This window comes from Pseudorca crassidens, chromosome 2 (assembly GCF_039906515.1).
Source record: "Pseudorca crassidens isolate mPseCra1 chromosome 2, mPseCra1.hap1, whole genome shotgun sequence".
Lineage (NCBI taxonomy): Eukaryota > Metazoa > Chordata > Mammalia > Artiodactyla > Delphinidae > Pseudorca > Pseudorca crassidens.
In genome coordinates this window covers 45,411,076-45,426,615 of record NC_090297.1, presented here as the reverse complement: position 1 = coordinate 45,426,615, position 15,540 = coordinate 45,411,076, and the positions used below count along the sequence as shown (strand labels likewise).

Sequence of the window (15,540 nt, the reverse complement as noted above, 5' to 3'; positions counted from 1 at the left end):
ATGAGCTCACTTTTTCCTTTCTTGTTCCCCGTAGCCTCTGGTGCGTACATGGAGTGCTAACTGCACACAGGTACTGAACCTGTGCTGGGTGCTGGAGACACACAGATGACTCAGAGTTAGTTCCTGCCCTCCCAGCCCCCCAACCACCTCTGGCTGGGGAGACAGACAGTAAACAAATGGCCACAACAATGGGCAGAATGAATGGAGAGCTATTCTGGAGGTTCAAGCAAAATGAGACCAAGCAGAGGGTTAGAGGGATGGGTTTTACTCCAGGAGTGAAAAGCCGGGAGGATTTTATGGAGGAGGCATTGGAGGGGATGCAAGCCTTAAAGAATGAGCAAAGAAGGGGGCTGGGGTGGGAGGCACTCCGGGCCAGAAGATGTGGGGGTGGGGTGGGGAAGGTGGGGATTGGGGGATCCAGTGGGGAAAGATAGCCTGGGGGAATGGGTGGGGGACTTGGGGTAAGTGAAGAGAGAGTGATTGCGCCCAAATTTCCCAGGTCTGCCCGCCTATCATGTTAGTCCCTTGGCTTCTCCAGAGAAAGTGCCCTTCTGGGGTAGGGTGCTTGCTTCTGATCTGACCGCATTTTGGATCACTGTGCTAGCAACTGCACACCTAGTTGGGGCTGCTCAGTGGTCCTACTTCCTGGGAACCCATCAGCTCCCCTCTGTCCAGCAGGCTGGGAGGTTATGGCACCCTCCCTTCTCGCTCTGCCTGGGCCCTCCCACTATCTCTTTTAGGTCCACCATGAACCTACCAACATTCTGGGTCAAGCCCCAGCAAAGGGAAGACCACAAGGACAGAGAGCCTGGCACAGGTTCCCCAAATGCATGCCACACCTGCTCGGAAAGGAGGTGCTTGTCCTGTTTTCAGGGTGGGGTGTGGGGAAAGAAAACTATAGAAAGGAAATCTTAGCATCATAGAACATCAGACTCTCAAGAGATATTAAAGATCCCCCTTCCCATTTGACAGATGAGGAAAATGATGCACAAACAGATATACCTGTGTTGCAGCCCTAACTCTGACACAGCATGGCCAACTTGGTAGAGCTGTGATGCAGTAGGGCCAGAGAAGGGCAGTGTTTTCCTTGAGCTGGGACCTAACCCACACTCATGACTCTCATAATTTGTGGGCCTTGCAGACCCAAGATGAGTCAGGCTTCTTGTGAGTCAGGCTGTTGACAAGCCATTCCTGGCCATTCCTAGCCCATCAAAAATAGAAGTCCAGGGAAAGGGTATGAGCAGGCCAATTTAATTAGTGTGGGCTCTAAGGTACCTTAAGTTAGCCCTATTAAATTAAAACGCCTGGGGGAAAAAATAACTGTAATTATTTCCTTCTCTCCCCTATCGTTGTATTTCAACTCCCTCCCAACCTCCATGCTTCTCTCATTCACAAAACAACCTTTAAACTGGGAGCTAGCACAGACAACCAGAGACTAGGGTTCAGTTTTCCTTTTTCTGCCCCCTTCCCCTTCCAGCGCTAGGTCCCAACAGAGAACACAGCGCGTCCAGAAGCGGTGGTAGGGCCTGGCTATATTCTAATTTAGGGAGGCTGCTACACTGAGCAGAACATTATTCCAAAAATGCACCCAGAGTCTCCTTCCTGAACCAATGCAGATCCGTTTGCTGCGGGGCATTTCTTTTTAAAGCCCCTTTTTCTCTGTTCGACAAATCAAAATAAGCAAACTTTAATGGTAGTGAATTATACTTGATTTTGTTGAATCTAGTTCTGAGTTTTCCTACTTGAAACGTGTTTCCCCAGGACACTGACCTATCCTTTAATTGTTTGGTGCGAGGCATGTTAGGGGGAGGGGCGTTACTTGTTTATTGGAACAGCGCTGTTAAAAAAAAAAAAAAAATCAACCTAGGCTAACAGTTTCAAGGCTCCCCTAAAGATGTATCCAAACAGGCAGCCAATCAGCGCTTACACAGCTTTTTCTGCTTGACTCTTTTAAAGAGACAGTGCCGACAGTGTTTTATCACATTTAAAGAGAACCGCGCTCTAAAAACAGTCTGAAAATGGGGGAGTCTTCCCGTTTGGTTGGTTTCTCGTCTTAAAGAGTCTCTAATGAGGTACACTCAGTGTCCTCGGGTTCTCGCCGTGGGCAGAAAGGAGTCAGCAGCAAATAGCTGGGTCACTCTGCCAGCCCCCCCCTCAATTTCCCATTGTACACCTGGGTCACTGACAATGGAAGCTTCCCCTCCCCCCACGCCTGACTCTCGTCCCCCGCTCCCCAATTTAGCTCCGTTTATTTGAAGTTCGCAGATTTCTGTGGCGCGCATTCCGCGTAGCGGGGCGCCCAGGTGACGCCCCCCTACCCCGGAATGGCACCATCTCTCGTGGAGAAGCCGAGGGGCTAACTTGCTAGGGCGGGCAGACCTTGGAAATTTGGGAGCAATCACTCTCCGTTCTCTTAGCCAAAGTCCTCAGTCCCTTCCCCCAGGCTCCCCAAAGCAGTCCAAGGGCCATTTTCGCGCGACTCCACTTTGGGGTTTTCCAAAGTATTTTAATGATCTAGTAAAGGAGCAGCCTCGCGGCTCGGCGCCGGATCGAGCCGCCCAGTTCTCAGCGTGGAGCCCCGGGCCCGGCGCTCCGAAGCCAGACTGGGCGAGAGGGAGGACCGGGGGCGGGGCGGCCAAGGGGTGGACGGGTGGGAGTCTGGGGAGGGGGCCGAGGTCGGAGCCCAAGGGGAGGGCAGGCGAGGGGGAGGGGGAGATAAGGGCTGGGCCGGCGCAGGGCTGAGGCTGGGGGAGGTGAGGGGCAGATAAGGGAAACGGACGTGGCGGGGGGGAGCCGACGGTGCTCCGCTAGGGGGTCCGCGCCCCCTCCCCTCAGACTACGCCGCAGCGCCACCCCCCCACTCCCCAGCGGTCCAAGCCGCGGAGAGCGCCCGTCGGACCCTCTTCTCGCGGGGGCCGGGGGACTAGATCTTCCCTGTCCCGATTCGTGTCCCCTCCCCACATCTAGAGAAAACGGAGGCTCGCGCCCCCAGCCCCCCCCCACCCCGTTGGCCCGCAGGAGCAGGAATAGCGGCTCCTCGGTGGCGGCCGCAGCGGGGACTGCCGCGGTCGGGCGCTGACAGGGCGTCCCTCCCGGGCCGCCCCGGCCCCTCCCCCGCGCGCCTATTGGCCGAGGCGCATATCAATCACGGGACGTTGACGCCCGCCTTGCTCCCTCGCCCGGGTAGCCACGTTCGGTTGAGCTCCAAGTAGACCAGCGGCAGCGGCGGCGGCGGTGCCGGAGGCGCTGAGGGAGGCGCAGGCGGAGCCGGGCGGGCGCGCGAGCGAGCCAGTGGGCAGCCGGGCCGGCGGGAGAGCGGCGGCGGCGGCGGCGGCACCGGCACCCCAGGCCGAGCCGGCGCGGGAGGAGTTCCAGGGCGATGGGGCCGCGGCCGGGGCTGACGCTTTGACAGCTGGAAAGAGCGCGGAGCCAGCGCCTGGGGGGGAGGGAGGGGAGCGCGGCGAGGAGAGCGCGAGCGAGCGAGCGAGCGAGCGAACGCCGGGGAGGGGGCCGGGAGCGAGGGGGCAGCTCGGGAGCAGCCGGAGCGGTAGCGGCGGCGGCGGCGAGGCTCGGCGCCCTCTTCTCTGCAAACCATGTTTGCCAAAGGCAAAGGCTCGGCGGTGCCCTCGGACGGGCAGGCTCGGGAAAAGTAAGCCCTATTTTCCAAGTGGCGGCCGCTCCGCTGCCGGGCTGCGGGCGGGTGGTGGGAGGCAGGTGGGCGGGCGGGGGCTGCTGAGCCCCGGGCCCCGGCGCCGCCTGCTTGGCCCCTTCCCGAGGCCGCGGCGGGCGGCGTGGGAGAGCCCATTGTTGGGAGCCGGCGGAGGTTGGGGTCTGGGGGCGCCGCCGGGGGAGGGGGCACTTGGTGGCCTTGGGGCGTGCCGGGCGCGGGGGCCCGCGGTGAGGGATGGACGAGGTCCCGCGAGCGAGCCTGGACGCTCGCTCCAGCCGGGGCGCTCGCCGCGCTGACGGCACTTTGCCCACCGGGCGCGGGCAGGGGGCGCGTGGCTTCTGCAGCCCCGAAGGCTCCTTTTGTCCGCCCGCGGCGTGAGGAGTGCGTGCCGGGGGCTTTGTTCGGCCGAGAGCGCTCTCCCTTCCCTGCCCTTAGCCTCGCCGCCGGCCCCGCGCCCTCCGGGGCGCCGAGCTGGGCAGGGACGGCGGCGCCGGCTTGGCCCTAGGCTTGGGGGACAGTTGTTTTGGGGGGAGGTGGTGAGGGCGGCGCTTTACTGCCCTCTCCAGAGCTCGCGGAGCACTCCAGAGTCCAGGACTGAGTCTCCCCGGACTCTCAAACGTGGGGAGAGGGTGGGTTGGTGGCAAGGAGTGGATCGGGAAAAGGAGCGAGGCTCGGGGGGTTGGGTTGCTTGCGAGTTTGAGAGACCTAGGTGGGTTTGGTCCCGACGCTACTTGGAAGTTCAAGTTCGGGGGCTGCTCTCCAGCCCTCGCGGCTTGAAGTAAACGCGTTTCCTCATACCCACCCCCTAACTGCTCGTACCCGTGGCCCCAGGCAGGACCGAGCTAGCTGCTCACCTCTGGTTGGGGCCACAATGGGACAGCACGGACAGGGTTGGAGGACAGGCTTGGAGGCCAACTGGCAAGGTCCAGGAGCGAGCGCCCGGTGTGGTCTGACGCTTTCTCTCTCTCTCTCTCTGTGCCTGCTACCCACTTTCCAGGTTAGCTTTATACGTCTACGAATATTTACTGCACGTAGGAGCACAGAAATCTGCACAGACCTTCTTGTCGGAGGTGAGTGGAACTCCCCCCATCATCCAGTTTCTTGACACCCCTCCTCCTCACTCTTCTTAAAGCCTTTGTTTTCTGGAGCAGCCACTGTGGCCACCATTTTGAATTTTTATCACCTTTTGGCATTTATTGTTAGTTGGTCTTCACAGCCTTTTGGCTCTGGGAAGCCCCTAGCCCACCCCTTCTCTCTGCTCCTCTAAGCTGTCTCTGCTCTCTCCTTTCTAGATTCGATGGGAAAAAAACATCACGTTGGGAGAACCGCCTGGGTTTTTGCACTCGTGGTGGTGGTAAGTTTGTGTGATAGTTTTGTGTGTGTGTTTGTTTTGTTCTGAGCCCCCGGCTTCAAGTGAACAAAGATGGGAGATCTGAGCGGGTCCCTCCATGCCTTAGTCCCCAGCGTTGCATAGAGCAGGGTGCCGTGGGGCCCTCAGGACTGGCAAATGAGGAGAAGGGCAGACGAAGTCGGTGCCTAAGTTTCTGCCTCCTCTTTGCCCACTGTTGAGAACCCTACTAATCGTGCCTGGTGTTTGCATGGAAACTGTACTTTTACATCTCACTCTGAGGCGCTGGGCATGGGCTTGGAAAAAAAAACCTGCATGGGTTTTTGTCAATTCTGCATGTTGCTTTAATTAGAGGGAGTGGGGGTGGGGTGGGTGGAGGGGCACCAGGTCTGTTTTACAACTGGCCTACCCCTTCCTTTTTCTTCTGTGAGCTCAAAACCTTGAGAGAGAAATCCATGGGGACCTTTTCCAGGCACCCTGAGAAAGAGCAAGAAGGGACTGCCACTTCCTTTAAAGATACTGATTCAGACCTACTGGACCTCCCCCCTCCCCCCACTGCTCTAAGTATCCCTAAAACCACCAAGTTTCGTTTTACTGAGAATCTGGCAGAGGGCCTGTAGTTGGTAGATGGGGGCTCTCTCTTGTCTGTGACCCTCTCCCAGGCCCCTCGGCCCTGTCCGGGTGGGACCACCGCCGGTGTGCTCCTGGTTTGCAGCCCGCAGGAGGGAGGCTTAGGGTCAACGGGAAGGAGTTGCTGTGAGTGTAAGTCTTGGGTGTTTTGTGGGACCGATTGGTGGAGTCTTTGACATTCTTTTCAAAAGGAAAAGAGAGCGGAGTGGCTTTTGATATTTTGGTGAAGTTCAGGAAAACGGAGTGCCCTGTCTTGGGATCTTAGCGCGTTTACCTGACCGCCAGCTCACTGGGGTAACTATTTCAAGTGCCTTTGAAATGCATGGGGATGAAGTGTCTGTTGTAACTTGCACGGAGAAAATGAGGTTTTAATTGCTTTTGCCAACCTCGGAACTGCGGAGTTGGAGGCATTCGGTGTGGTGTAAGGATTCTGTCTGTAGGAGTGGGTGGTAGGTTTTCTGGGGTGGCTTTTGGAGAGGAGTGTGGGGCTGGAGCTGGCGGGTCTGTCCACCGTGGATTTTGCAGAAATTTAGACTTTTGAGTAAAAGTTACTCAGAAGGGACTGGAGAGTTTGTAGTGTTAGAAATCTTCAGTGTGTGGAGGAAGTTAGTCAGATGTGTGCAGCCTCAGAGCACAGAAAGAAATGTTCTCGAGCCTCCCTCTGCAGTCAGCAGAAGTCCCCGATTATCCTGTTCTATCCTTAATCCCCCGCAACTTCTCCAGCCTTATCTCAGCTCTGGGAACTAAGAGTGCGTCGTGCTGGGCGCAGGCAGTGGTGGCTCTGTGATTTGACACCGACCGTGGCTTTTGGGGTGGCAGGAAGTGGTGGAGCTGATCTGAAGAGGGCCAGGCTGCGTTCTTCACGCACCTGGAGTGAGGTGCTTGTCAGGTGACTGGCAGGGCTGGCTGTTTCTGATGGTGACAGGAGCACTGGTCTGGTAGTCAGACTTCCGCTCTGGTGCACGTTTTACCTTTCAAGCGGGTTCCTATCCCTGGGCCTTGGGCTCCCGACCTGGAGAGGGTTTTTAAGGCCCCTTTTTGGTAGCAGTAGCTACCCTGTGTTTGTATAGGGTTTTACTGGTTGACAGAGGATTTGTATGTCTGTTTTCACATAATGCAAAGTGTTGGGGTGACCATACAAGAATCATGGAGGGGGGTTAGGCAGGGAAATCCGCCCCCCTCCTTTTGCTGGACAGGTGGTTGTCTGAGGAGGGCTCTCTTTTCAACGTGAAAGAACGAGATACTTGGTTATCCATAACATAACCTTTGGTTAATTGATATATGTTTTTTGGTGGGCAGGGGGGGAATGGTTTCTGTATGAGAACACCTTGGGGGAGGGCCTGGTTGAGAGTCGGGTGGGCTGACAGGAGATGGGGATGTGGGCTCTGGGATGAAGAACCTGTAGATTCCCTTTATTGCCAGAGTCACCCAGTTTGCTGTGCATATGAGTCATAGTCCTGACTTTGACAATTTAACCTTTTTATGAAGTGCAGCCATTTTGGGTGGAGGTGGGGGGTGGTTACCGGAGCACCGAAGAGACAGGCATGGCTTCTCATCCAGATTCCTGTCTCCCATCTGGGCATCAGTGGGTGGGTTACCCTAACCTGCTGGAGCTTCAGTTGCCCCATGTATAACGTGGGGATAAAATCACCTACCTTACAGTGCTGTGGTAGTTACAAGCAGTGTCATGGGCGTGAGGCATCCAGCACATAGTAGGTGTCTGGTGGATGAGAGCTATTACTCTTACTACAAATGACAGGCTGTCAGAAGAGGTTGGGTCCATTTTGTTGTTAGGCTGAGTATGCCCAGTGAAGGCTGGGAAGGTGGGATTGAGCCTTGGGGAGACGTGGTGCTGTTAGCACCGTGCATTGTACACTTGCTGTTGGGCACACAAGTAATAATTAGTAACCTGATCTTATTTTATTTTTCAACTTGCAGCGTATTTTGGGACCTTTACTGTGCAGCTCCTGAAAGGCGAGACACTTGTGAACATTCAAGTGAAGCAAAAGCCTTTCATGATTACGTGAGTAACAAATTTTTAATCCTGGCGATAATTGCAGGGTTGGATAACTTGAACTTCTTTAGTACCAAAAGCAAATACACAGCCAACTGGCAGTGGTCTTTGTTTTCTCCTTGCCTTTCTTTTTGTCCTGCCCACCTCCCTGCTGCCCTCGCCCCGTACTCTCCTCCGGCAGCGGTCTGACTTGGTGAATGGTATTTCATAATGTTATAATCATGCAGAAGAGTGTAGATACCTATCTGGAGAGTTAAATGGTGTTATGCGGGGCTCAACCATGTGGGGTTTATGTTCTGATTGGGCAGTCACCTGGGAGGATGGTGGGGCTGAGCCTCTTTGGTGCTGGTTTATGAAGAAGTTGACCACAACCAAGAAAAATGAAAAGTAAATATGAAACTTGTGTTTTGGAGTAGAAGGTGTGTTTGAGTGAGAATTTGGTGAAATAGATTCTTAGGTTACTTTCCAGGGAGGGATCTTCCAAATTATGTTTTTGGAGGGAGGTGCGTATGTCTGTTTATGGGGGGGGCTTGTGTTGTCCATTAAGACAGTGTGTACTTTGAGGTCCTTGGCTGGTCCATAAACCTGTGTTGAAAATGTTCTTGTGAAGATAGTTTCATCACATTGTAGTGCTTTCTACTCTATCACTCATTCTCCCTGGATGAGTTTCTTAAGATTGTAAGAGAGGTGTCTGTCACATGTCCATATCCCACCAAGGTCCCCTTAAAAAAAAAAAATTGGACTACAGTTGGGGTGGAGTCGGACTTATGATCAGATGAAACAGGTTAGGATCTTCTGCGGGGGGATGGAAGGGGAAGTGTCCGAAGATCTTCCCAGCCTCCTTTGCTTCCTGTTGGTCTTGTAGAAGGTTAAGTGTGTGTGTGTGCCTGTATGTGTGCACATACATGTGCACTTAAGAGGTCATTTATTGGATTTTGCACTTCTGCATGAGGTGGGAAGAAATGGTCCCAAAGCTCTAGGGCATGGAAATTGGTTTTTCGAATGTCATCAGAGCCCACCCACTTGGCCGGGCCATCTGCATCCCCTGCATGCAGTTTGAAACTGGCCTGGGAGACCAGAACCCATTTGGTTGAGTTTCACAAGTGGTCAGATCCCATGCCACAAGTATCTTTCTGGTGAAAATTTCTCCTTGTAATATGAGGACTTAAGAGACTCCCCTGGGGGCTCCCTGGTTTTGAGAACATTCAGTGCGATGAAATTTTGCTATGACTGTAAGGTTAATACCCTTGGAGTGGAATGCTGAGGAAATTGACCAGTTCTTGTGCCCTCTCCAGGGTTGAAAAAGAGAAGCTGCTGAATGGTACTTATAGCCTGGTGAACTTTTAGTAGTACAAGGTGAGAGGGCTGGTTCACTTGTGATGTGGTTCTTCTGGGAAAATCGGTGGTGATGATCACAGGGTTTCCTGGGGTAGAGGCTAAGAGTTACGTTAGCCATATAAAAATAGTTGGGGAATTTGACTTTTCTACCTAGTAAAAAATAGTGTGTGTGTGTGTGTGTCTGTGTGTGTGTTTTAAGCTGTGGATGGCCAATTCCTGTGTGGCCTGTATCTGACAGCTATGCAAAATGGTTTCATTTTAGAGTGGGGCGGGGGACGTACCTATTTCCAGTTACTCTCTTGATATAGGATGTCTGTGCTATCTTTCAGAGAAGTTAATAATTTTTAACTAAGTTTGGCTCTCTAGTACATAATGTGAGACTCTCTTTGGCAATTTGTGGTTTGGTCTGCCATCTTGGAACAGTACGGTGGTAGTGAAAGTTTACATGGGTTTTCTTTCAGTAATTTGCTGAGGAAGGGCAGCAGAATTGTGTAGAGATTGCTGAGGTTGATGTAGACATTTAGAAGAAGCTACCGAGAGCTGAAATCACAGTGCCTGAGGCCTAGGATTCACAGATCTTGGGATCAAAACCCTTTCTCCTGGATTGGGATCCACTTGGTGTCCTGTGGCCTGAGAGTCAGGTCATGTGAAAGGAGGGATGGAGTGATGAATGGGGATGGGTAGGAACGTCTCTATTTTGAAGGAGTTAAGGGGGGGTGGGTATTGAGTTGCAGGGGTAAAGGAGAAGCAATGGGAAAATGAAAAAATATTTAAGAAAATGAAGAAAAGGAACCCTCTTTTTCTCTTTGTCCTCCTCAAATTTTCGTGTGTTCTCTCCATTCTCATGGCTACTATCTTGTTCACCCTCATCTTTCTTGCTAGAGTTATTGCTGAAGCCTCTTTGGATTCCCTTCCTTTTGTCTGGGGTGAATGCCTCTCTTATCCGTCACATCCTGTCCACTTTTCAGCTTCTTTGTGGAGGACTTTGGTGATAGTTTGCTGTACACTCTGATCACTCCTTCATCTCAGTGGCTATATAAACCACCTGTACAAACCTTTGTTGGTGGCTTTCCATGTGCTGGGCACTCTAGGTTCAGGCTCTCATTTCAAGCTGCCAGTGGCCCTGCGAGAGAAGACATGTTGCTAACTCCATTTTGCAGATGAAGAAACTGAGACACAGAGAGGTTATCATAGTTGTAAGAATTAGGATCCAAACTCAGGTCATAACTGACTCCAGAATCTGTGTTCCTAACACTGCCGAGACTTGGCCGCACAGGTCCGTGGCAAATGTCACCCGTTTGCACCTATTCCTGCTAACTTCTCAGTCAGGTTTGTCTTTCTAACCACAGCTTATTCATTTTTTCCATGCCAGAGACCATTCATCTAAGAGCTATTCATTTCTGTAGCTCCCACAATACCTTGCACATAGTAGGTACGCATGCTAAATGAATGAAGGTATTAAGGAACTATGGGCAAGAAAAAATACTCATTTTTGGGCATTTTGGTAATTTGGATAGCCAGTAGAATATTGGAAGATGTTCTTTTAGTGACTCGTTTTTGCTGGGTCATCTTGAGCCAGGTGATTTTAATGTGGGTTGACTAGTTACCTTAAATCCTTTTTAGAAGATAAAGTGGTGTGTAAATAAGAGCATGCGGTAACTGGTCTGTTTTCAATCAAGGAGATTCAAAGATTCTCATGGTTTGTCTGTGCAGCTCAGATATACCCGCCTGGGCCCCAGTGGGTAGTGAGTAGTGAGTGTGTGTGGGGCATGGGTGAGGAGGGACTCCTGTGGGGCTGGGAAGGTCCTCATTCGGGAAGATCCTGGTCTCAGCTCTCCTAGAGAAATGAATTTGTGTCCCTGGCCAGTGGTCTCTCCTTCCTGGTGGTGGGTCAGTTCAAGCCAGGCTACAGGGCCGGGAATGAACCAGGTGACTCAGCGGTGGGAGAGGGGGTTTAAATTTTCTCTGAATTGGTGAGTTTTTATTTGAGTCACAGTCTATTTTCCTCCACACACCTGGAAACTTCAGTTTGCTTGGCTCATTGTGTGTAAGCCGGAGCACCCTGATGTTGACCACACGTAATGAAGAGCGATGCAGGGTTTGGTACCCAGAATGTACTTTTCTGAGAAATTGGTTTACCTGAAGTCAGAAGAGCCCAGAGGCCATGGGAGGAGCTCGCAGGGACCCTGCCTGTGGTTTCCTTGCTGTTGCCCAGAGGCCATGGGAAGAGGCTCGCAGGGACCCTGCCTGTGGTTTCCTTGCTGTTCCCCTCCGGCCAGGGCAGAGGTTCTCTGGTAAAGCCCTTGGGTCCCCTTGGGTTCTCTTAGATGCCGATGTCTGTCTGGTCCTGGCCTTTTGTGGAGTGGACAGTCCCTCCTACTAGCTCAGTGCCTCTGAGTTGAAGGTGCTGGAGAGCAGTGACCCTCACATTGCTGTACTTTTCAAAACGCTTTTTCAGTACATGGTTGTGGTTTGGCTTCACAGCTGTCTGTTGGTCAGGTTTTATTATTTAATCTCACTCCCATTTTACAGATGAAGAAACTGAGGCCTAGAGTTTAGATGGCTTGTCTGAGGGCATGTAGCCAGGAGGTGGCAGAGCTGGGACTAGACCCCACTCTTCCAAATTCCACCTCTGAGCTTTTGACAACCGTCATTTGATACAGAATTCCTGCAAAACAGAGGGAAGATATTATCATTTGACCCAAAGTGTGCCCATGTATAGTCACTGAAGAAATAAATTTAGCAGAGAATTAAACTGAAGCCCCTGAGAGGTGAATTGCAGAGTCACTGGCAGAGGTGGGACCTGGCCTCTGAGAAGGGAGTTTGTTATGGTGCGATGGCTCTTTTGGCAGGGAAAATGTGATGTAAAGCTATGGCCTTACCTTCCAGAAAACGCATGTATCCCCACTGGGGAGACTTTGTACATGATTTCAGGAGGTTCATGGCTGCTGTCCCTTCTGTGATCCCCAGTGAAGAATGTGGGGTGCCAAGTGGATGTGGAGTCCCATGACCTTGGTGAGTCGTGGGCCTCAGTTTCCCTGCTCTGAAGACCTGCGGTCCCTTTCAGGTCAGCCTCAGTGGGGCTGGCTCTCTTACCCCTGTGCTCCCCCAGCAGGACTCAGCTGACCCTCCTCCACTCCCAGCTGTGAGCCTGTGTCTTCAGGCGGGTTGGTTAAAGTCGGAAAGCGCCCCAGAGTCCTGGGTGTGGACGGGAGCTGAGGTATTTGTGGCTCTGTGGCAGGGGTCCAGCGTCCTTGGTGGGTTTGAAATAGCAAAGTGATATTTGAGAGGACTCTCCTTGGATGTGCCGAGCTAAGGTTCCTGCCAGGCGGGGAGCGTCCCCGCCTGCCAGAACCCTTTGGGGGCAGGGGTGTGAGAGGGTGGCAGCGTGGGCAGGAGCGGGAGAAGGCTGCAGCTGGGCTCTGAGGAGCTGGGGGTGTGCTCTCCCCCGCGATAAGCCGCTCTAGCTATCTGCCCAGAGGTCCTGGCAAGTTCACGGCGTTGCCTTTGGCTCTGACCCTTGGCACCCTTGTGTGGCGGATTATAAAAACAAAGCATACACACGGTTGTTTCCCCCCAGCCCGCCATTGGAGCTCAGACTGTGTGTTGTGGCCTTTCTTCGGGCTCCCACCCTGTTTGCTGCAGCTCCTCTTAACCCCCGAGGCTGCCAGCCTCCTCTATCGGTAGCTAATTAAACACTAAATGAGTAACTGGAATTGCTTTTTGCCAGAACCCGGGCAGTGTGGCCATCTTAATGGGTTTCAAGTGGCTGCAAGACCCCAAATTGCAAATCCTTGCCCTTTATTTCAAGGCGGGAGGTGGGGCGGGGGGAGCAGGGGGGACCCAAACAAAGTTTTTGGCAGTGGTCACTTCATTTGAACTCCAAGACCAGCCGTGCGCTCCAGTCTGTGCATAATGCCATCTTTGTTAGCTAAGCCTTTGCAGACTTGGACCAAGAGTTAGCTGTGTGCCATTCACCGCTCTGAGGGAGCCGGGAGACACCCAGCTCGATTTTCCAAGGCAAGCTGCTTCTGTAGTGGGGACCTCGGGCCAGAGCCTCCTCGCCCCTTCTCTTGACCTTCCCGCCTCTGTGGGTGAGTGTGTGTGTGTGAGCTTAAGAGGGAGCGGTGGAGGGGAGGTGTGTGTGCTTGAGGGCCTGTCAGCCAAGATAACAGAAATGTTACACTAGCTGTAGCCTTTATAATAGTGTCTGGGGTTTAGAGTATTGAGAAAAATTAATCTTTTTTAGCTTGGTAATAATTCTGACCACGGCACAAGTGCATTAGACGATTCACATAAACTTCTTTAATACATGTTGCTGGGAGCTTACAGCAAATAGACAATAATGATTGTTTTTGATTCGCCAGGGTAATGGGGTTTTTTGTAGACTGGACAAGATGAGTTTTAGGAATGTTTCTCTCTCATGTTATGCTTTTTTCTCCCCCTTGGACCCTGAATCCTCTGGATTTTGAAGGGTTTGGGTTCTGACTGGTGGCTGGGATGCACACCTGAGTTCCAATTCCTGCTCTGTCATTTCCTGGCAGGGTGGACTTTTGGAGCCTTGGTTTCGCCATCTGTAAAATGGGGAAATGGTGAATCCTTTATGGGTTTGTTGTGAGGGTTAAGTAGGATTATATATGTAAAATGGTTGTCTCTCTGTGGCCAGTGCTTGGTGAGTTTGTTTCCTTTCATTTTTTTTTTTTTTTTTTTGCGGTACACGGGCCTCTCACTGTCGTGGCCTCTCCCGTTGTGGAGCACAGGCTCCGGACGCGTAGGCTCAACGGCCATGGCTCATGGGCCCAGCCGCTCTGCGGCATGTGGGATCCTCCCGGACTGGGGCACGAACCCGTGTCCCCTGCATCGGCAGGCGGACTCTCAACCACTGTGCCACCAGGGAAGCCCTTCTTTCTTTTTATATCCCCAAAGTTTCCCCCAGAACCTTTTAATATGATGGAGATAACAGCATGTTTTTCTGGAAGAGCAAGTTGACCCTAGGGAACTGGATACATTAATTTCCCGATGATGCCCTCCGGTGCCTGGGCTCCTCTGATGTGTCATTGAGTCCTCCCCCAAATACCAGTGTCTTGTCTCCCCACCCCCCAGACCCCTGCCAGGGCCAGAGCAGGCGGTCCTGGCATAGGCTGGCACTGATAAATGCTCCCCTGAGACGTCTGTGCCCCTTATCTGTGTCGGACAGAGTGGTCCTGTCCCACTCCCGTGTGTGGCTGCCGCGTTGCTGAATGGGAAGAGCATGCAGCTTGGCACGTGCAGAAACCTAGATGCAGATTTCGGCTTCACACCCCTTGTCAGCTGTGGGGGGCCGCCACTTTTCAAGGTCTGTTCTCTTGACTGTAAGGTTGGCACAAGGGTCATACGTGCTCAGCCCACTGTGGGGGTAACAGTGAGAAAGGCGTGGAAAACTGTCCAGGGAAGGTTACCTGTGCGGGACAGTGCTGTGTCAATATTTGCAGGGATGACCAGCCTCGAAAGCCCCGCAGTTGGGGTCTTGTCTTTGTCCTCTTTTTTTTTTTTGTGGTACGCGGGCCTCTCACTGTTGTGGCTTCTCCCGTTACGGAGCACAGGCTTCGGACGCGCAGGCTCAGCGGCCATGGCTCACGGGCTAAGTTGCTCCGCGGCATGTGGGATCCTCCCGGACCAGGGAACGAACCTGTGTCCCTTGCTTCGGCAGGTGGACTCTCAACCACTGTGCCACCAGGGAAGCCCTCTTTGTCCTCTTTGGTACATACGCTGCCCTGGCCGGCCTCGGGCCTCACTTCACCTTTGAATTGAGTGAGGAGTTCCTAAAAGGACCCTTAAGGAGAAGGTGAGGAAGGGATGTGTCAGCCATTGCAGGTCCACGGGAAGCTGGTTCTGGGTGCCCGAGGCCTTGGTCAGCTGGCCCCCAGACCAGGAGCAGAAGACACTGCCAAGTTTTGAGGTGTTGATTCAGTCCAATTACCGAGTGCCCGCTCTGCTCCATGTCCAGTGGAGGAGACAGATGCTGCCCAGGATGCGCTTGTGTGCTTAAAAAACCTTCTCTTTGGAGAGCCCAGGATGCAGAACATCACGACTGGTCATGGGAGTAGGTAAACAGCCCCATTCCCGTGTGGTGGCCGGGAAGGGTATTTAATGTAGTATGTGTAGGTAGCAGGGTTGCAGGTGGTAGAATGGGAGGTCACGTCTTACAAGGAGGTACCCTGAGGCCCAGAGGGGAAAGATGCCCCACCTGAAGTCATCAGTAGGACTCAAACCTATAAACCGTATCAGATTCCGTAACTCTTTCCTTTGCCCTATGCCGTCTTGCTGCACTTACAAGCTGTGTGAACTTGGGGACCTTAATTAACCTCTCTGTGCTTCAGTTTCCTCAGGTGGAAAATGGGGTTAATAAAGTATACCTGCCTCATGAGGTTGTTACAAGGATTAAATGAGTTTATGTACGCACACACACATTAAACACGCACAGACACGCGCACGCACACACAATACATATTGTGTCTGGTACAGCGTAAGTGCCGTAAACGTGTGCTATTTTTTTTTTTT

The 15,540-nt window shown here is 52.9% G+C and overlaps 1 protein-coding gene across 8 annotated transcripts in view; it reads left to right on the top strand.

Annotated features, from left to right (window-relative positions):
- Nucleotides 1-3,201: 3,201 nt before the first annotated feature.
- Nucleotides 3,202-15,540, top strand: part of SSBP3 (single stranded DNA binding protein 3) — a 164,725-nt gene continuing 152,386 nt past the window's right edge. For 2 of the 8 annotated variants that reach the window (XM_067726256.1, XM_067726253.1), the window contains exons 1-4: nt 3,205-3,649; nt 4,668-4,740; nt 4,963-5,024; nt 7,587-7,671. In XM_067726256.1, the coding sequence (XP_067582357.1) occupies nt 3,594-3,649; nt 4,668-4,740; nt 4,963-5,024; nt 7,587-7,671 (276 nt within the window). In that variant the 5' untranslated portion in view covers nt 3,205-3,593. Of the gene's footprint in view, nt 3,650-4,667; nt 4,741-4,962; nt 5,025-7,586; nt 7,672-15,540 lie in introns of those variants that run through there. The other 6 variants (XM_067726251.1, XM_067726255.1, XM_067726252.1 and 3 more) reach the window with 6 other exon arrangements.